The sequence below is a fragment of the Cavia porcellus genome, unplaced genomic scaffold (genome assembly GCF_034190915.1).
Source record: "Cavia porcellus strain 051 isolate PalLab524CR breed Dunkin Hartley unplaced genomic scaffold, mCavPor4.1 scaffold_1, whole genome shotgun sequence".
In the NCBI taxonomy this organism is placed as follows: Eukaryota; Metazoa; Chordata; class Mammalia; order Rodentia; family Caviidae; genus Cavia; species Cavia porcellus.
In genome coordinates, this window is record NW_026947484.1 from 131,773,436 (window position 1) to 131,794,917 (window position 21,482).

At 38.8% G+C, this 21,482-nt stretch overlaps 2 protein-coding genes across 2 annotated transcripts; one reads left to right on the plus strand and one right to left on the minus strand.

Annotated features, from left to right (window-relative positions):
- On the minus strand, window positions 1-8,791 carry Wdr77 (WD repeat domain 77). The gene is made up of 10 exons (XM_003479226.5): window positions 8,537-8,791; window positions 8,102-8,287; window positions 7,437-7,578; window positions 7,102-7,151; window positions 3,513-3,583; window positions 3,348-3,402; window positions 2,868-2,939; window positions 2,230-2,338; window positions 1,649-1,717; window positions 1-1,056 (listed from the first exon to the last, which is right to left on the minus strand). The coding sequence occupies exons 1-10, from the start codon at window positions 8,649-8,651 to the stop codon at window positions 897-899; spliced, it is 1,029 nt and encodes a 342-aa protein (XP_003479274.1). The 5' UTR covers window positions 8,652-8,791; the 3' UTR covers window positions 1-896.
- Window positions 8,792-8,854: 63 nt separating this feature from the next.
- Window positions 8,855-21,160, plus strand: Atp5pb (ATP synthase peripheral stalk-membrane subunit b). Its single transcript, XM_003479227.5, has 7 exons — window positions 8,855-9,058; window positions 9,392-9,428; window positions 13,514-13,659; window positions 15,259-15,422; window positions 15,784-15,909; window positions 19,565-19,744; window positions 20,753-21,160. The coding sequence occupies exons 1-7, from the start codon at window positions 8,899-8,901 to the stop codon at window positions 20,828-20,830; spliced, it is 891 nt and encodes a 296-aa protein (XP_003479275.2). The 5' UTR covers window positions 8,855-8,898; the 3' UTR covers window positions 20,831-21,160.
- Window positions 21,161-21,482: the final 322 nt, after the last annotated feature.

A 21,482-nucleotide genomic window follows, 5' to 3' on the forward strand; every position in this document is an offset into this window, starting at 1 on the left:
TTCAAAAAGACAAACACATGAACTTTATTTCACCAACCAGCATTTCATTCTTTCCCTGATGCCAGATTTAAAAGCCCTAGGAGTCCACAACACAACATTCAGACTTCTGACATCCAGAGAAAGAGGTCCAGAAGCAGGTCAGATCCCAGGCTGGTTTTGGGTTGGAGAAGTGACAAAAGATTTCTCTGGAACAGTCCATGTCAGTTTTCTAATTTCACTCAAATACCTTTAAGCTCTCAATCATTCCCAACTTCCCTTTATGGGATCTATGACAGAAAAACACTCATCTGTATTATATACAATGCCACAGGGGGCAGAGGAGCAGGCATTACATAAGCACCAGCCAAAATTGCAGCCAGAAAAAGATTTCTGATTCAGTTTAATGGCAAGGAGTTGTACAAAACTTTGGTGAGTATCTTGCCTCTTCTTCAGAGTAGCTGAGCTGGATTCTGGTGCATGGAATTATTTCCCGTAATAATGAAATATGCTCTATAAAGTAAGTAGCTCCTATCTCTACAAATAACATAGGAGCTGCTTCCAAAACTGAGCTAATTCCCCACAAGTAACTACTCGTAAACAATAAAACTTTCTATCAACTTTTTTTGGGGAGGAGGGAATGGTGCTTGAAAAAACTGAGAATGATTTTAACCCCCAACAAATACATTCAGATATATATATATATATATATATATATATATATATATCCTTGAAAGCTTTTTCTTGCTGCAACTACAGTATGCCAGAATCTAGCTTCCCTCAGGTTGATACAAGCCTTATTAACTTTACAGATTTAGTGTATCAATACACTCTACAGAAGTCTCCTGTGTTGTCTCACAAACTGAGGCAAGGACAAAGGAGTGACTCGCGTGGGGGCTTGCCTTCTTCTTAAAGACAATCTACTTAGCAGTACTCTCAGGTCTGAGGTCTGAGACAGGTTCTATGGGCACAATATGGTGAATGACTTGGTGGTCCCAGCCCACTGTGGTAAGGAGGGAGTGATTGAGTGGAGACCAAGTAGCATCTCTCACAAAGTCTCTATGGGCTCGGCTTCTAAACCTAGAACAAAACAAACAAAAAATAAAATGTTTAGGCATGGTAGAGACAAGAAAAAAAAGCAGATGTAAGAAGCAAGTGACCATTGCGATCCACAGCACATTATTTTGATGTGTACACATTTCATCATCTGTATGCCCTCATCACAAGAAGAGTAGTGTAGTTCTCCACAGTGGATGTCATCAGTCATCCAACCCAGTCCGCCATTTGCATAGATGAAGAAATAATGGCCAGAACTAGGTAGTGTGGGCCAAAGTTAGGCAGTAAATTATGGCAGAGAGCAGTATAACTCAGATTTTCCAGCCCTTGCCTTTTTTACATTAAAGCAGGTTGCATTTCATCTATCTGTTTCTCTATATGAAAAGAGTAGGCTGCCCTTTATGCGAACAGACTGGAAGAGCAGATCCAGAAGTTTCACCCAACCCCCACATGCCTCTTCTATCAGGGACACAGGTGGTTGTCAAACAGCCCTGGTTAGAAGGAGGAGTATGCCTCAGTCCCCTCAGATACAGATTTTCCTCTTCTCTTTAGGAGAAAAAAAGAAACTGTTCGTTACTCCCTGATTCCTGATTACAGCATTTCACTCCATACTTACACCTCAGAAAGGCTGGAGTCCAGCACAGCCAGGGAGCAGTCTTCACTGAGAGAAGCCAGGAAGGGAATACTAGGACAGGACAAAGACGTATATGAAGAGTAAAGTCCATGGATTCCAAGACAAAAACTAACTGGGTCCACCGTAACTCCACTGTGCAGAGGAGGAGATGATGGCCTGATCCCACTTGCACTAAGGTCTAGCTACCATTACAAGTTTCAAGGAAATATGAAATGGAGCAAAGCCCCCTAGCAACTAATTACCTCATCTGGGCTCTCTCTACTGCTTTTACAGTAACTTAGGGACACAGGCTCTGCCAACTACACACCCTTAAAACCCACAGTATTACTCATTTTGGGTACTGAGCAGAAATGAGACCACATTTCGGCCATCTTTGGAATGACTGTACAACTCAAGTAAGGATGAGACTCAAGGGAACCCTGCTGGCTCAGAACTCAGAGCAGCTGATGTACTGGCTGCCTGCCTTAAGGAACAAACTTGATCAGCTAATGCTTTGCCAAAATATGCATGGCCCTCATTGTGCCCACTCTCATCTTTAGGGTCCTGTTGACAAAGAACACTACCTGTGTGGGGAGAACACCAGTCTGGTGACACACTGTGTGTGCACAGCTGAGCTGAGGGCACAACTTGCACTCTTGATATCCACAAGAGACACAGTCCCATTTTCATCACCTATAGAAAAAGAAAAAAGGACATGTCACAGTGGTTAATATCATGGGCTATGGTGTTAGCCAAACCTGGATTTAAAACTCAGTTTCTACTGCTTGGACAAATTAATCACTGAGCATCAGTTTCCTTTTTTGCAAAGCAGGAACAAAACATCACTGGGTAGCTATGAAAATTAATGAATGAAGCAGTACTGATTTCAACCACAAACTGTAACCATGTGCACAGCTTCTTTACTTCCATGGCATCACATCTACCCAAAGTAGAGCAGAGTTCTCCATGTAACAAATTACTGACTTTGTGGCTCACTGATTTCTAGCCATGCTCAGAATAGGGAAGCTGGAACAACCCGAAATCGCATACATTGGGGAAAAAGTCAAGTTCTCCAAAGCCAAACTAAAACTAGCATAATTCATTTAGCGCTCAATTGCGCTGACAAGATTGAGTAGCAAATACAGCATACCATGGAATTTGTTCTTTCCCTCTCATCCTCCCTCTTCCCAGAGTCAATATGCAAACTGCCATGCTGCCTTACCAAAGACAAAGACTTCATTTTGCTGAGGATGCCAAGCCAGGGAGGTAGGAAGGTAGCCAGAGGCATTGCAGCCTACAAAGGACAGAAGGGAGGTTTGAAACAAAAATTAAGAGTAGTTCCTCAAATGACGTCAATCTAAACCCAGGGAGCACCTTTATTCAGTTCCTCAAACTCTGTAAAAGCAGTCGTATCCTCATCCTTAAACTTCATAAATATATTTATCCATCAGCCCCCTGCCCTTCTAAGCACATATCACAGGCACGTTTCAAGTACGATACATGAAACAATAATTCTACCCCTTTTTCCCTGCTTTCCAAAATAAAGTGCTAACCCAGCCCTTCTTTTTGGTACTCATTACACAAATTATGTCACTTTTGTCGGTACTGAGCACCTGGCAACTCTGCTTTGACTGTGGCCAAAGAAAGACTCTTCCAGGTGGGTTCTTAGTACTACCCTCCCACCACTGGCTCTCAGACTCACCCATCTGTGACGCTGGCTTGGGACATCGGGTATCCCAGAGTAAAATTCTACTATCCTAAAAGGAAGAACAGAAGAAACTCTAAAGAGCCACTGACAGCAGGTCTCCAAACCACAAATTTTGGCCTATAGGTTCCCGCCGTGATTGGGGAAGAAGCTGTATCTCACCTCACTGCATGAAAGAAACATGGAGTCCTTGTGGGGAGAAGCAGCAACACAGGTAACCTGCCCTGCATGAGCTGTAGAGGAGGAAGAAATATAACAGAAGGGAGGCTGAGAACATTACAAGGCAAACCTAGATATAAAATCAAGGGGCAAGAGGATGACTGTGAGAAACAGGCCTAGTTTCTTGGTGTCATTGAACAAACTTTATGAGAGGTTATAAATTAAATCTATGAGGAAAGGCTGATAGACCTATAAAAATCTAAAAAAAAGCTTGGGAGAAAAGAATTAATAAAGACAATGAAGGAGAAATTAGTAGTAACAGTGAAGGAATGAATTTGCAGTTAAGATATATGAGATGCAGCAGTTACATAATATTATAGAAGAGCAGTTTTCATACTGGAGTATATATATCTGCTAGTATACAAAAACTTCTGAAAAGCTCTTGGCACTGAGTTTTAAGCAAATAGATTTTTCTAACATCTCTTTCCTACGATTGATCTGCCTCTGCTTTCATAAACACCCATCTCCTACTTCATACACCAGCCCAGATCTTCCCATGGCACAGTGTTCGGGCACATAAAAATCTAAGAGGTCAAACAAAGGGACAAAACAAGCTTTTCCCTAAAGACAAAGAATTTCCAGGTAAAATTCAGTAAGAAAATTACCCTTCTTTGAGTTACATCAAAAATAAAAGCCTAGGCCAGGCATGGTGGCTAGTGCCCATAATCCCAGCACTCAGGAGGCTGTGGCAGGAAGGTTGCTGTGAGTTCAAGGCTACCCTGGACTATATTAGCAAGTTCAAGGCCAGCTTACAGTACCTGGTGAGACCTCGCCTCAAAAAGAAAAAATATATATAATAACAAATAAAATAAAAGCCTGGCTATGTGAATTATCTATTTCTAATAATAAGAACTAAAAATTGATTGAAGGTTGTCCTAAGAACACCTCTAACAAGTAGATCTGAATTTACAAGTGAAGTCACACTTTTTCTGACAAAGTAAAATTTAACTTAGCCAACTGGCTTAACAGTGTAAATTGTTTTCTGCTACTTGATAGATATTTTGAATAAATGCACTTACTTTGCTAATCTAAAATTCTGACAAACATATGCTTGTATTAAGTGTACAATAAATGATATACCAGAAATTACCTTTACAATTATTTAAATTTAAAATACTTTGGATAGCAATTTAAAACTGTATGGGGGGCGCATAACTTGCAAAGTCTTTTAGGAGGTCAACATGTATTTTTTACAGGTAGATCACTGTTACATGTTAAGTACAAGCTATAAAACCATCTCTAATCAGATTTTCCCAGTCTCCAAACCACATTTTCCTGTCCCAGATTTTCCTGCCCTGCCATGAAGATTGAACCATTTTCCACAGTTCTTTCCTTGCCCTAGAACTCATGGAAAGGAAAGGATAGTAAGTTAAGAAAATTTACTGTGCACTTGAAATCAGCAAACACTGAGACAAGCATTATGGCAGTATATAAAAGATGAAGAACACTTAATTCCTACCCTTAGAGGATTTGGAATTCCGTTTAGGGAAGAAGGTACAAACACAAAGAACTAATAAGGAACTAATAAAGTGCTGGGAAACAGTATTAACTGTGAGCCAGGAATGGTGGCACACTCCTGTTATCCCAGCACTCAAGAGGCTGATGCAAGAGGCCGGCTGACAGTTTGAGACCAGCCTGGGCTATAAGTGTGTTCAAGGCCAGCCTGAACTGCAGAGTGAGACCCTGTCCCAAAAAGACCAAAAACAAAAAGGTATTAACTGGGAAAGTCCATGTTTAACAAATAAAAGCAAGTATAGGAGACTTTACATACTGATGTTTTAATGTTACTGTTTAACAATTTGCACGTAACCCTGAAGGTTCAGAATATGTATAGATTTTATTTTAGTACAAACTGAGTCATGCACTTTGAAATTATAAACAGTAAGGAAAGGCACTTAGCTACTGAGAAATCAGTGATCACTCAACATATCATTTTCAAAGCTACACAATCATTAAAATTCTAGCTAGCTAGGCTCAGCGGTACATGTCTATAATCCCTGTCCTCTGTGAGGCTGAGGCAGGAAGATAAGGAGTTCTAGCCAATTTGAGCAACTCACCAAAACCCTGTCTCAAAATGAAAGAAATATAAAGGGTTGGGGATATAATTCAGCAAAAAGGCCCTAGTTTTAACATGAAGAGCTGCTATCAAAATAAACTGTTAACACTGTTAATGAAGACAAACACAATGAGGAATACTGAAGAGAGTGGTAGTACATACAGAAAAATAGACCTTTTCCTTTTCTGATTTTTTGATCCAAAATTTCATTGTATATACACTGTCAGATGGCCTCTAACTCAAGATGGTCCTACTTCAGCTTCCCGTGTCCTGAGATTACAGGTATGCAACACATTGTGGCACCTCAGTTCACATATTTTGTTATGCCTTGTGTCTAGATGTCCCCCTAAAGCCTCATTTGGTCATGGGGCCTTTTCAGAGGTGACTGAATCTACTGTGTGTGATGCTAGGATTAAGAGTATGTGATCAGTAATCAGTCCTCTGGTTTAGCATAGTTCTGGCTAGAATTAAGGGTGTGAGTGCTACACATGCCATAGGGACCGTAGTCTGAATACAACATAGAAAACAGAAAGAATCTTGCCTCCCTTCCCTTGCTTGTTGGTTCTGCTGTGTTCCACTACCATGAATAGTTACCCCTTTGCCAAATGCCACCCTACCTTGCAATCACCAGATTATGACCTGAAATCTCTACAAACTGTGAAGTAAAATAAGCCTTTTCTTCCTTAATTTGTAGATGTTAGGTATTTTACCTCAGTAACAAAGAAAAGTCACTAAAACAAACAATTCTTTTCATGTTTCTCGTAGCAAACTAAACTGGACAAGAACTGAATCAAATCCAATGATTAAGTTCAATGCTAACATGGTGAAACTTGATTTGATTCTCTCTACACACAGAATCATGCAATCAAGTTCATAAACTGAGGTATCACTGCAGATGCTTACTTAGTGGAGGTGAATATTCAAGGGGTCAAGTATATTTAAAGTCTCAGGCTTTATTTTTGAGGTCAAATATATACTATACCTATGGTAAGCTAGTAGGAAACAACTGTAAAATGGCTGAATGTTGAAACAAGACAATGAAATTTCAATCTGCAGTCCCCAAGAAACCAATGAAGGACCAAAAGAGTCAGAAATTATAAGTGAAGAGATGAATGTCACATGTGAGAGATACAGTATGAAATTGAATGAGGCCTTAGAAATGAACAAGAACATGACTAATCAACCAAGAGACTAAAAAGAAGTTGGTGACCAACTTACAGTGGCAAAGCAGGAGTAGAAGATGGAACATTTAAGTCCTCTACAGCCAAGAAGGTATGAGAGCATCAATAGAAATAAGAAACTGAGTCAAGGAGAAGGGGTGGATATTGAAATCTGACTATAGTTCTTAGAAAAACAAAAAACAAACAAACAAAGGAAAACCTTCCAGGCAAAATATGGAGCTGCTGCTCTTAACATCCAAAGTTTAAAGGGCATAAAAACAAGACAGCTAAGGGGGGACTGAAAAGAAATACTAACCTCTGTATGAGTTTAGTACCATCTGCTGAGTAAGGTCCCAAATCTTGATACTAAGAAGCAAAAAGAATGAGGAAACAGACAATTAATCTTGGCCTGCACTACCAACAAAAATGTGTTCAAAGATGAACTTCCTTTAACCAGCATGTCCCATGTCTTTGGCTCCTGGACTCCTGCTATGTTCTATTTACAAAGAATTGCCAAATTACTAATGCAACACAGTAACATGCTATAATTAGTCATGAAGTTCTTATAATAGGCCTAAAATGTTACTTAACAGGATAGTAAGGACAACCAAAGAAAGTCTAGGGACAGAAATGATGAGAACGAGGTCCTACCAGAAGTCTTTGCTACCACTGACAGCTTGTGTGCCAGAGCTCAGGACACCAACTGTAGACACAATGTCATCATGCTCATACTTGCAGAATTTGCTGACAATAAGTGTCTCATTCTCATCCAACTCCCACAATTCGACAGCACCTGTTGGGGATGAAATGAAGGAATAAGAGAAATGTGAACTTAGATTATATCAAGGTAGTAATTTACTCCTAAAACTCATGCAACCATTGCCACTAAACTAACAAAGTAAGTTATTCATATAAAAGGGAAACTCACAACGTTAGGGAGTTTAGCTAACTTCCAGGCTACCTGGTTTTAATACAACCTTACTGTATGACAGTAACGGTCTAGACAATTATGTGGAAAAAACTACTTTAAGAGAGCAATGAAAGATGAAACTACAAAAGCCATTATTCTGCTCCCGTGAGAGAACAATGGAAAATCACTTCCCAGGGGACAAGGATGAAGTCTCCACAATCATCTCAGCACATGAAACCCAGTGACCCTTTCCAATTATTTAGACACAAATCATTGCTCAACTACTTGACAACATTCTCAGCTCCTTGAAGTACTGATTATGAGACACTGTAGACTGAGCCCAGTCCGACCTGTAACCAAGCCTCCCGGGGAGGGGGACCGGGAAGGGAAGGGGAAAGTTACTCACCTGAATCAGAGGCCACTAGAATACCTCTGTCCCCCACCCAAGTGAGGTCAGCCACTCCGGCCTCCGTCTGGACTCCAGCGGAGCAGAAGCCCTCATTGGGAGCAGCACATGGGTCTTTGAAAAGCCAAAGGGAACCGGCCCAGCAACGACCACTAAGGCTGGAGGCGCCGAGCAGAAGTGCCCCATCTAAGAGAGAGTACAAAGTGTCAGTGCGCGAGAGTGGCACTCGTCTCTATGGTAACTGCACAGACCAGCACGCGGGCCGGGTCTGGATCTGAGCTCAGGGACATGGGACAGGATTCCGGCAGCTGGGCGACGCGAGACAGATGTCAGAATGGCACGTGAATTGAGGAGGCCTCGAGAATCACTCTTGGGAAGCGGAATCTCAGGGTCGGGAGAGGGAGCATCCCTCCCAGGCCCCCAATCTCGGCTCACCAGACCGGTATCGTGCAGCCTCCAGCTGTCGTTCCATACAGGCTGGCGCATTAGGAGGAAGGTTCCATTCGCGGGCCGCCGGGGGCACTAAAGGAGGTGGCGTTTCCTTCCGCATCTCCACGGCTCCAAATCCCACCTAATCTCAAACTACTCGCCGATCAGATTCAGCTAGCAGCCGTTACCACCTGGTAGACCTCCGTGCCTCCTCCCCTTTTGGAAGGCAATGTTAACTCTACTTCTCGCGAGAATTTCTGCTAGGCTTCCAACCCGCTTCCGGCTTGCGGGCCACTTTTAGTGAGTTCTCAGCGGTCTGTGCCTCTTCTCGCGAGAGAAAGAAAAAAACTGGAGTAAAATTGAAGGGAATGATGGTACGAAGTTCTCTTCTCGCGAGATTTGTTAGCGGCCATCTTGCTCTTGCCCCTGACAAGTCTCAGGTCGGGGTCACAGGGACGCCAAGACCGGTTCCTGGACCTTTGTTGACCATGTTGTCCCGGGTAGTACTTTCTGCTGCCGCCACAGCGGGTGAGTGGTGTAGACCCTGGTCGAGGAAATGAAAGTGATTGGAAACAAGCGAATCTAGGGGATACAAAGAGTGGGAGCTTGTGTAGTTTGAGATTAGGTGAGATTTGGAGCGGTGGAGATGCGAAAGGAAACCCCACCTCCTTTGTGCCCCTGGCGGCCTGTGAATTTTGTGCCTGGGTGGTGAGTGACCTGTTCGTCTGAAAACAAAAAGGGATATAGGGGAACGGGGAAAGAATGTTGCATGGCATTAAGAGTCGTACTCTGCGGCGACAGAGGAAGGGACAGACTAGATTTTGCCTTGACTTTGCTGATCTGCGTGTTGTATATCTGCAGCACCCTGTCTGAAGAACGCAGCCCTCCTAGGACCAGGGTAAGTGTGGAGTGCAATGTTCCCTTTGGTTTTGCACATCATTTCATTTCTTAATTTCTATTCTTAGCTTTAGACTAAAAGTTACCTTTCATAATTTGAGAATGCTTAAAGCCTCAAACATTTCTTCCTGTAACTGCCAGTAGCATCCTCGTATCGTCTAAAGACAAAGATGTAAGAGAATTGCACTACTAAACTAGAAACTAGCTTTGCTGTCTTCTAAGCCCCGCCCCCACCCTTCTGACCTTCAGCTACACATAGCTGCCACAGCTAGTTACTAAGTTATAAACTAAAGGTTTTGTTAAATAAAGCAGTGAAGCATGTTGTTTCAATGTCTCGTGTATTCTTACCTTTCCTGCCAGGTCATGATAGTCAGATCATTTATTGATTTCTGTAGTTATTTTTCTTACCATTCTCATAACCACAAATGTGAGTAAGGCTGAGTGCCTTCAGGAGTTCAAATTCGATCTAGGCATAGAATCAGCTACAGAGTAGTGGTTTACAGTGAGGTCTCCAAAGGTAGGATACACCTGACTCTTTGCTAGCTTGTGACCTCATTTTCCTCTCCAAAATAAAGATGATAATGATACAAGAGAAAATACAACTTCCAACCTGCTAGATATCCTGATTTCAGGTTCCTAAAGTGGAACAATTGCAAGAGGCAAAGGTGGTTAAGAGTAGGAAAAGTTTCTTGGAAATAGGAATAGCTCTTGAAAGACAGGAGGAGTCCTGAGTGCATTGCCATACGGCCCTGCAATTTAGAATTACTTATAGGCAAGTGGGTACAGAAATTGCTTAACTATTTAGTGGCCACCTATCACAGACTCTGGATTTAAAATGGTCAATTGGGACTCAGGCTCTCTAGTTCAGTTCTAGTCTAGTTCTTCACTCAGCATTTACAGTAAACTGGGATCTCTAAAGAAATGGACTAATTTGCATTATAAATTTCTCCAAATTCGGGCTGTTAGTGGGGAGTGGCTGCACCTTCCTTCAGGATATTAGGGAGTAGGTTGCATTCCGCACTACCTAAGGAAATTCATTCTTTGTCCAAAGCACTAGTTCACTTTCCTGAGTTTTTATGAGTATGCCCGTCACCCCACTCTATCTCAGGGCCTTTACTAGCCAGCTGCTTTACTCAAGAGCTAACTAAAGTATCTTCCACTATAGTATGTTATGAGTTATCAGAATTAAAAACCCTAACTCCTGTGGGGGAATAACACAATGTGTGGTACATAGTCTGTACTTAGTATAGTGATTGTGAACCTTTCAGAGACAAGTGCCCAAATTGCCACCCAAAACCCACTTATTGCCAAGTGCCAACACTGTAATTAAATCTGAATATTGAGATTTTAGTTTGGAAAAAACAACTATGCATTAACATCTTTTGTCTTAAAAGAAAAACAACATGCCCTCCATAAGTTTCACCACCACTGACTCCGTGCATATTAGCAACTGATAAAATAGTTTTATAAAATATGTCTTACCAGAGATCAAACTCATGACCTCATGCTTACCAGACAGGTGCTTGTGCACTGAGCTATATCTGTAGCCATAAAACATGTTATTTTTCTTGGAGATTTCTTCTTGTAATTCCAAATTTAGGCTTATACCTTAAAAGATGGTTATAATTTATGCATACTGATATGTGCAGTACAGTGAGACAATAATTGGCTACTTCCAACTTATCAGAGAAAAACTCCATACAAACATTAAAAATTGTGTTAAGAGTAATAAAGGGTCTAACAATAAAGGGAAGACACAAGGAACATGTTTGATTTTCTTTACACTCTCATCTCCAGTACATCAGCAAGGCTCCTCCTCCAGATTATTTTGATTCTCATCACTTCCCCTACCATCACTACTATAATGAAAACACCATCAACTTTCACCTAAGCTGTTCCAGTGGTCTCATGACTAGTCTTGTCATAGCAGAGCACAGTTTCACAGTAGCCAAAGGAATTATGTCAGTCTCTACCTAAAACCTTCAGAGCCCCCATTCTTCTTGAAAAAAACCCAAACAGCGTTAACACAGATAACAAGAATTGATCCATCCTTCCTCTCGTCCATTTCCTTCTATGTTTAGCTCATTTTCCTTTTATATTTGCTCCAAATCATTGGCTCAAATGTCACCTAGTCTACCAAAGGCCTTCCTGTCCCATTGTTACTCATAGCACTTACAGCATGTGAAACTTTGTATGGACATACCCTTCTCACAGCCACCATGAGGCGGACTTTGTTCACTGCTATGTTCCTAGTGCCTCACATAAGTAAAAAATCAGATGTGTTGTTGGTTAAATGTTAGTCCAAAGTTAGGGACACCTTTATATAAGATGTGCCTGAAATGTTCTGAAGACTGATTGGACTTGGCAGTCATTAACTGAAGGACATGTCAGGCAGAAGGAACAGTGTAGAGCAAGTTTTTAGTTTTGAGAGAAATAGGCACGTCCATATGGGTGGAAGTAGAATGAAGGAACAGGTCATAAGATGTGATGGGTTCTCAGCTGAGTATGTTAAGTAGTTTGTTTTCTGGAGGCAGGAGAAAGCCTTTTAAAGAGTTACCAAGTCAAAATCACATTTTTAGAAACATTGGCAATAATATGAAGAGGCTAGGTTTAAGGGGTACTTGACAAGAAGCAGGGCAATCAAGTTTTGGATTGTTAGCCAAGTTTAGGAAAGCAACAATTAAGGTGTCAACTAAACCAGCTGGGAAGAAGATTTGTATCAGCTTAAAGCAAGTTCTGTAGTGCTGGGATTGAAATCAGTGGTTTTTAACATGGGCAGTTTAGACTCCCAGGTGACATTTGGCAATGTTGTCACCACAGAGGAGCAGGGTCCTGTTAGCATCTAGTGTATAAAGACCACAGGAATACACTAAACATTATGCATAGAACAATCTTGTGTAATACACAGTTGTCCAGTCTAGAATGTCATTAGTGCTGAGGCTGAGAAATGAGGTGAAGAGATCTTAAGCGTGCCTTTCAATTTTAAAGCTTCACATAAGTGATATACTGAAAAGCATAAATAATATTCAAAAGATAGATGAGACTGGGGTTGTAGCTCACAGCAGTGGCCAGAGGACATAATAGAGGTCAAAATGAGCAGCACATAAAAAGGCAGTTGTAGAAGTATATTGAGATGTTCAGGCTGAAGACGGTGGGCAAAGGTATAACCAGCAGCCCAACTGCAGTATCAACCAGGGCCAGGGAGACAATGAAATAGAGAATGTGATGTGTGGTCTCCAGAGTGCAATTCAGTTTGATCATCCAAATAATCAACACATTGCTCACTACAACAAAGAGCCCAGTGAAATCTTCCACGCCAGGTGATTTGAACCCACAATAGAGTATGTGGAGTGTCATGCTATCCCAGAGGAGCCTCCCAGATAACACGTTAGCCAGCAGGATTTGTAGGGGCCTTTGGGCCTAGCTCTTGCCAAACCTCATGGTGTGAAACAACTCACTCATTTCTTCACTTTTTTGCTGGGACAGTCTATTGTAGACCCTTCTTGAAAGGGCCTCTCCCAGAGAAGTCATTTCTAGCCTGTTTGTGGGCCACTCATCCCTGGTACCCAGAAACCTGGAGGACAGTTAAGTTTGGACTGAGTCTGAATAATGAAAATGCCAAAGTTATTGGGATAAAGAAGCCTTACAATACAACAGGCTTGTGATAGTCAACGACTTACATAGAATATTATATCCCACGCACCATTCTAAAAAGACTTACATTAGCTCAGTCCTTACAGCAACCCTACAAAGTAATATGGTGTATTCCCATACTGAAAAGTTTTAAGTGGCAGGTCCAGGATTTTAACCCAGAGACTCTGCTGCAAGCTTCATCTATTTTAGTGCTATAAATAAAGTGCTAGACAGGCGATTTGTAAAAAGTAAGTAGAAGAGTATATATGGCTTTGAGAGTGACTAAGGTTATTGCCTTGTCACATCTCACCTTCCATTTCCTAGTCCATTCTTTTCTCATTATGGCAGGGACAACTGTCGCAATCCTCATCATCATTCATCGTTTCACTATTTGTTTACGCATTGTGTTTTATTTGAAAAAGGTCTAAAATTTGTGTCAATTGTTACCTATAGGGTTGTGCAGGCAACAAGGGTCTTTCACACAGGGCAGCCAAGATTTGCTCCTGTACCTCCTCTTCCTGAATATGGTGGAAAAGTTCGTCTTGGGCTGATACCTGAGGAATTCTTCCAGTTCCTTTATCCTAAAACTGGTGTAACAGGTGAGTTGCCTGCTCTATTTAATAGTACATTTGGATGGTTCCACTAAAGTCAGCCAATTTGTAAAAGATATTGTGGAAATGATTCAGTACAATAGTTGACTTGGTTGGTCTTGTCTGTGGGTGAATTGGGGGAGATTTTAACTTAATAACATTGTTTACATCTATTGATAAGTTTTTTTTTAATACCTCTTTGGTGGCAGGCACTGTTTGAGCCATTATGTGGTATATACTATTGTGGGGTTATGTTGCTAGTTACTGAACTGGACTTGCACCTAAGCTCCCTGATTAAGTTAACATCCTATGTAGTACAATACCTTTTTCATTGTGGCCGATTTAAGTTTAGAAGTCTGTTTATTACACACATTGCCTGTTTCTGTTTTTGTTTTCATTTCTCATTACTGTGAATTGAGCCTAGGGCTTTTTGCATGCTCAGCAAAAGCTATATCACTGAACTACATCCCCAGCCCTGTACTGCCTTCCTTGCTATAACCATGGAATACCGGAAATCAGAGATTTTTTTTAAATACTAGGGTAGCCTCCAGTTTTTCCTTAACTGAAATTGCAAGACAGTGTCGTTGCATCTTCACAGATGATAAAAAAATATTACATACCATAAGGATTTCTTGTCAGTTTCATATTTTAAATGTATACACTAAAGGCAGTTTCACAAAGAACTGTTGGGCTGAGTGTGGTGGTGCACAGTGGTAACCTCAATACTCAAGAGGCCTAGGTAGGAGGATCACTGTGTTAGGAAGACCTTGTCTCAAAAACAAAAAGAAAAAGAAAGAAAAAAGGGAGTATCTATTGAGACTTTGTATAGAGAATCTATGTAAAATATATTTGAGACTGTTGTTGTTTTACTTCATAATATATCCTAACATTCTTTGTTACTCAGAAACATTGTAAAATGCCCTAAAGGTCTACTGTGTTTTAGCCTTCTGTTGAGGAGATACATAGAAAAATCCTAAAGAAATGTTTGTATCCTAAATCTTAAATCATGCTTTGTATCTTTGGGACTCATGGCCTGTTTAAAAAAATGGTACATATATTTGAAGCATTATAATTAAGGGCTGTGGAAGTTGACAATTCTGATATTTAATCCTTCTTTTTACATATGTATTACATAATACTTTTTCTTGCTTGTTTCCTATGTCAGCTTCTATCAGTAAAAATAGGCGAGCAGTGGAACAATCCTCTCCGATGTTTCCAATTAATAAGTAATATATTTTGCCAGGCAGGTAACTTCAGAAAGTTACCTGGCATCTTTGTATAATAGTTCTGTTTATTGAGCTATTGTGTAAGTACATTATTTCTCAGTTTCATCAACTCTGAAGAAGATACTGTTCCCATTTGAGAAAACTAATTTCAGAGATTACTTCGATTACTATTTCTTATAAATTGTAGAGTTAGGATAGTTTCCTTGACTCTGGATCTTAGTTCTTTTAACTCTACCATATTGTTTTCAGTCTGATATTTTGTCTTTGTATCTGGTTATTTCAAATAATTATTTAGCTTTGTCTTGAAATAGCTAAGTGTCTTATGTATTCCACCTTTTAGGCATAGCATGTCTATTCATACTATAACTTTTTCTTCTTTTAGGACCCTACATGCTTGGAACTGGGCTTATCTTGTATTGTCTGTCCAAAGAAATATATGTGATTAGCCCAGAGACCTTCTCTACCATATCTGTAGTAGGGCTGCTTATCTATGTAATTAAAAAATATGGTGCCTCTATTGGAGAGTTTATTGATAAAATCAATGAGGTAAGAATCATACATTTTATTTCACATTTTAGACTGTAGCAGAAATAGCAAAGCCATATAATTATAGTTTTGATATGAATGTTAGAGAAAGCACATACAGGAATCTAATTATAACGATTACAGCTATGTCAGTGTTAGTTACTAATTTGAGATAAATCTTTGTGCATGAGCTAGACTCTAGCTTTTCCATAATATTTTATTCAAGATGTTTTATAGCTGTATGGACTGTTCTTTGTAAGGATTCATACAGTATGTGTATCTTTATGGATGCTTCACAAAGAATATAATTTTGAGGATGCATAAATGAATGTATTTTTACTACTCGTGGTGTTTTTGCTGACTTTTATTGTTTTATTTACAGGAAAAAATTGCCCAGCTAGAAGAGGTAAAGCAAGCTTCCATAAAACAAATCCAGGATGCTATTGAATTGGAGAAGTCCCAGCAGGCACTTGTTCAGAAGCGTCACTACCTTTTTGATGTCCAGAGGGTAGGTTTTAGTAGTTGCTCAGGAGAATGAAGTTACTCATTTTGTGTTTTTCAAAAGAAAATGTCAGGGACTGAGAGTGTACCTAAGTGGTAGTACACTTGCCTAGTCTGTGCCAAGCTCTGGGTTCACTAGTTTTCAGCTCTGCAAAAAACAAAATACAGAAAAAAAGAAAAGAAATATCAGAATTTTTATGAGGAAGGATTAGATTGCTTGTATTTTATTCAGAAAAGAGAAGATTTGGGGAGAGGTTGGCAATTAAAGCTATTGGGACATTTAAAAAACTGTCAAGTAGAAAAAAAATATTCTAAAATTAGAAATATTAGAAGTTGTTAAAAAAAACATGTTTTGGATCCATGTAAAAGTAAGTCATCTAGTTATAGCTGTTTAAGAAATGGCATGCATTAAGAAAAGCCAAAGGTGAAATGTATATTCTGTATTTCTTTGTTGTTTTTTGAAATAGTATTTCACTCTGCAGTTCAGGCTGAACTACTATATGTAAGCTGGCCTTGAACTACTTGAAATCCTCCTGCCTCAGCCTCCCAGCAGCATCCATTGCCACACTTGGCTTTGTATTTGTTGTTTTGTTTTGTTTTGTTTTTTGAAGCAAGATCTCACTATATAGTCCCTGATGACCTTGAATTTGCTTATGTAGCTTGCCTTAGCCTCCCAAGATATGGGATTACCACAACCAGCTATACTCTATAGTTCAGACACACTTGCTATAAGGAAGTCTTGCTTAAAAAAAAAAAAAAAATACAAATATGTATGTATAAGAGTTATACTACTAATTTCTTTTAGTTCATCAAAGAAAGGTTTGTGCTAATATTGTTTGCACAATTAAATGTCGATATAGTATACTTTGAGTAACTAAAGATAACAATGCGTAGTGTATTAACCATTGTTACCTTCCTATTTGTTTTGAAATTTTGGAGTTTTGTCCTCTCTTTAAAATTAAAAAAAAAAAAAAGAAGAAAACCTTGCTTAGTACATTTTACTTTAAATCCAATATCTTACATTCACAAAGCAAATTCAAATAGTAGGAGAGCTTCTTATGTTCAAAGCATGAATTCTAAAACATTTAGTGATATCTTCAAATATTTTGTCATTATTTGAGTATAGTGTTCTGTGCTTAATATTTAAAAGATGCTCTCACCCTGAAATTTTATACCATAGCCTTCAAAATGAAAAATGTGATGCTAAAAGTAAGTATCTGAAATATTAAGAATCCAGGCCATTATTATTTGTGTAGTCTCAGAACTCCATGCATCAGAATTGGTATTTAGACCCATTCCAGGACATATGGAATGAGAAACTGCTAAGTGCTGTCTAAAAATGTACATTCTTTTAAACAGGGTTCATAAAGAATGTTAAGCATGTGAACTTCTAAAAATCTCAGAAAATGTTGAAAACTTTCTACCCATGTTCAGGTTACAGTTGAACAATGCTGCTTGCTTACTCCATACACATACACCCAAACACAGCCAAGTATGTAAATTTTGGCTTGAGTTCTTCCTCTGTGAATGGTGTGATCAAGGCAGGGTACTAAAAAACATAGCAGAGTAACAAAATTTCTGCATTTATGGAGTTTACATTCTAGTCAGTCACTGAGTGAAGAACACAAAATGATTAGTCAAGATGAGAATGTCAATGGATAAGGTAGTAAGCGCTAGGAAAGACAGTAAAGTGGTGTTAAAGCAAGAGACTGCAAGATGAGGGAATTGCTGTTTCATAGAGTAGTCTGGAAAGGCCTGTCATGCAATAATTTAAGCAGAGCCCTAAAAGAAGTGATGATGCAAATTGGATTTCTGGGGAAATAATATTCCAGACAGAAGCAAAAATATATTTAGTTGCTGTAATTAAAGAGAAGTCAAGAGACTACATAGCTAAAGTGAATGTGGAAAAAATAAAAGGAAGTAAAGAAGGTGGCCAGTAGCTAGAAAAATGTAAAATCTTGCTGGGCATAGTGTTGCATGCCTGTAATGCCAACACTGGCAAGGCTGAGACAGGAGGATCACCATTTAGTTCAAGACCATCCTGCACTATAGTGAGCTCAAGGCCAACCTAAGTTGCATAGCAAAATCAGTCTCAAAAAAGAAAGAATAGTCTTAGAGCAGTGATAGCAAGTTGTTTTAGAGACCAGGTGCCAAACTGCAACATAAAACCCTCTTATTTATCGTAAGTGCCAAAATTCCAATTAAACCTAAATACTGAGCTTTCAGTTTAGAAAAAACAACTTTTAACATTTTTTGAGCTAGGGGTAGTGGCCTATAATCCCAGCACTTGGGAGGCTAAGTCAGGAGGATCACTGAGTTTGAGGCCAGCCTGAACTGCTTAGGGAGGCCCTGTTTCAAAAAACCCAAAGAGGGAGAAGGAGAGGGCGAGAAGAAAAGAAAGAAAACATCTTTTGTTCTTAAAAAAACAAAAACGTTTACCAATGCTGTCTTAGAGGCGTCTGAAAGCAGAGGAGTAACGTAATCTCACTTAGGTTTCAAAGAATCACTTGTAATACTTTGTAGGGGTAACCTTCAGTATTGTATGCATTAGTGTGAGATGCCTTTCAGTTAGCCAGACAGAGATCCTTAAGAGCATGGGTTTTGTAGCCCAGCTCCCAGCATTAAGATCTTGACTTAATTTATTATTAGCTCTATAACTTGAGAAAGTTCCTGAACTTCTGACTCAGTTTCCTCTCTGTAAAATGAGTATAATAATGTCTGTCCTTTAGTGTGGTTATAAGATTTAATTAAATGGATAACTGCCTTGGTAATTTTTATTTTTCTCTCGCTGCTGGGACAAAATATCTGACAGCCAAAATTAAGGAAGGAAAGGTTTATCTATCTTACAGTTTTGGGAAGTTTCAGTCCATAATCATCTGGCTCCAAGGCGGCGTAGCATGGCACTGGGGCAACAGTTCAAGGCAGCAGCCAGAGCAAAAGAGGGTAAACAGGCCTCTTCTCCCTTATATAGTACCCAGGCCATCCCCCCAGCCCTACCCCTTCAGGGCAGATACAGCACTCAAAAACATCTTGCCCTTCTTTGCACAGGATGAGGATTTTACAAAGAAGGAACCCTGGCTCCTAGTTGAGTCTCTCAGTTAAACTTACAAACTTTTCAGTTTGACACAGTGTATCAACCATAACAGTAACACATACAACAGTATTATTATTTAAGCAAATATTTGCACACAAGCATACACAGAAGTAAGTATACAATGTATACAGTATTGTTTGTAGTAGGAAAAATTAGAACTAACCTAATCTGTTACTGAAAGTTGGATAAATGAATTATAGAATACCAATATAATGAAATTCTGTATAACTTAAAATTGAGGTGGGCTTGCATATCATAATTAATAAAGATGTATGTATGTATGATTAGGTTTATTACACTTCTGTGTCAAAGAATACAAGAAATCGAGGAAAATGGTAACAGTAGTAGTGTTACTAGAGGAGTCATATTTCTTAATAATTATACCTGTAAGGTTTTTTACCATATACTGTTACAGTTTCTTAATATAATACTGTAACTGATTAAATAAAAGAATTTTCTAATGAAATACAAAAGAAATAGGGCATTATAACTGAGAAAAACCTGTGAACAGAAAGAAGTATTGCTTTAAATATGCAGGAGTATTCATCATTTTTTATTTTTGTCCCAGAATAATATTGCTATGGCCTTGGAGGTTACTTACCGGGAACGGCTGCATAGAGTATATAAAGAAGTAAAGAATCGCCTGGACTACCATATTTCTGTGCAGAATATGATGCAGCGAAAGGAACAAGAACACATGATAGGCTGGGTGGAGAAGCAAGTGGTGCAGAGCATCTCTGCACAGCAGGTACACAGTGTTTTGTAGCTTCTGAAGTGTACTGGTATGTCGGACAAGTGTCTGCTACTGCTTTGGAAGGGAGGAATAACTAAGAATCTTTAGCTTAGAAATGGCAAGGTGACTATTTTTGGATGTTTATCTTAAAAGACACTACTCAAATAGATGCTCTGAAAGCTTTCTGTTTTCATCAGAGTTCAGTTAATAAAGAATTTCTTACTGCATATGTCAAAACAGTATAAAAGTCATTGGCCTGTGTTCGTATTCCATCAGTTGGTTAATACTAATCCATATATTTCTATATAAAGCAAAATGAGCCTCGTCCATTTCCCATCCCATGAGCTGCATTCTGTGTCCTCTTTCCAACTTCTTTAATTCATCTTCTTGAACAGAAATGTTTTCTATTACTTGCTTAAACTATTTTCTAAACTTCTGTTTATTTATTTATGACTAAATTTTTTCTGTCCCAGATACATAGCCTATTGAGGCATTTGTTAGCATTTTCTATATAACCTATTCAGCATTACAAAAACAGAGTTTGCCAAAACTGGATGGATTGTTTTTACTTAACTGTTTACACAAAAATAATATATACTTTCCAAGTTATTGAAGTAACTTGGAAAATGCCAATATTTCTGTATTCCTAATCTTTGTTTAGTTAATTTATTTCAAGAATTTGTTAGCTGTATAAACCAACAGCAAGAACAGATGATTATAGAAGTATCCACCCAATTTCATTCATGACAGCTGTGAGCCAGGGAATTTTAACTCCCTGGATTTGCTTGTATGGTAAATTGCGTCTCTCTCTGTTAAATAATTTTTCTTCCAGACTTCTCCAGTAATCTTACATATTAAGGCATGTTAAGCCAATATCATCTTGAGGTTCTGTTCTAGTAGGAGTTATCTTTTATAAATATGATATATATATTATATACATTATATATCATGTAGAATTATATTTATCATACTTATTCTTCATTGTTGTAGAAGAATCTAACCAGATTTCTTTCCTTACCACAGGAGAAGGAGACAATTGCCAAGTGTATTGCAGATCTAAAGCTGCTTGCAAAGAAGGCTCAAGCACAGCCCATTATGTAAATGTATCTATCCCAGTTGAGACAGCCAGAAACAGTTGACTAAATGGAAACTAGTCTGTATAACAAAACCTTCCCATATTGTTGTATACTAAAATTACAGTTTTACTTTTCCTAAAAATGAAAAGCTTGGGATTTCATTAAGTGAGACCTAACTATGTTGGTCAGTCAGATGTTTCTCATCCTTACTTTGCATTTTGAGTTGTTCTGTGATCATTTTTAAATAAACACTTTGTTTTTATTAAAACTTATTACCTGACTAAAGTTTACCAAGTTCCAGGTTAAATTTGTAATTAGTTCTATGATCTTGCAATAAAGGACAATTGAAACAGTGTTTTTCAAGTTCCATAATTCTCTGAAGTAACATTTCAGTATTTGTCATGAGTAAAAGTAAAAACTGTTATGTTCTGGAGATACCTTGTTTATGAGACCATTCTATGGTGAGTTATTTATAGCTGATGGGTTATGAAAAATTTAAAGCTTTTTAAGTATGTATTCTTTAAAATAACCAAAGGAAATATTGTGTATATCAAATCTTCATTTACTGTTATAATTTTAGTACTATGCCTGTAGAAAATATTAGACTGTCATAAAATCACTTTAAAATCAATCCAGCATATAACTGTGAACAGACTAGATAACTGACTAGAAAACTC

What these genes read in the sequence shown, in the direction of transcription:
- Atp5pb (XM_003479227.5), top strand. Translation starts at nt 8,899, where the DNA reads ATGATGGTACGAAGTTCTCTTCTCGCGAGATTTGTTAGCGGCCATCTT. An exon ending in TTCTGCTGCCGCCACAGCGG is followed by an intron (nt 9,059 to 9,391) that starts GTGAGTGGTGTA and finishes GTATATCTGCAG; the next exon opens with CACCCTGTCTGAAGAACGCA. An exon ending in TCCTAAAACTGGTGTAACAG is followed by an intron (nt 13,660 to 15,258) that starts GTGAGTTGCCTG and finishes TTCTTCTTTTAG; the next exon opens with GACCCTACATGCTTGGAACT.
- Wdr77 (XM_003479226.5), bottom strand. Translation starts at nt 8,651, where the DNA reads ATGCGGAAGGAAACGCCACCTCCTTTAGTGCCCCCGGCGGCCCGCGAA. An exon ending in GGCTGCACGATACCGGTCTG is followed by an intron (nt 8,288 to 8,536) that starts GTGAGCCGAGAT and finishes ACTCTCTCTTAG; the next exon opens with ATGGGGCACTTCTGCTCGGC. An exon ending in CTGGTGTTCTCCCCACACAG is followed by an intron (nt 1,718 to 2,229) that starts GTAGTGTTCTTT and finishes GTCCTGTCCTAG; the next exon opens with TATTCCCTTCCTGGCTTCTC.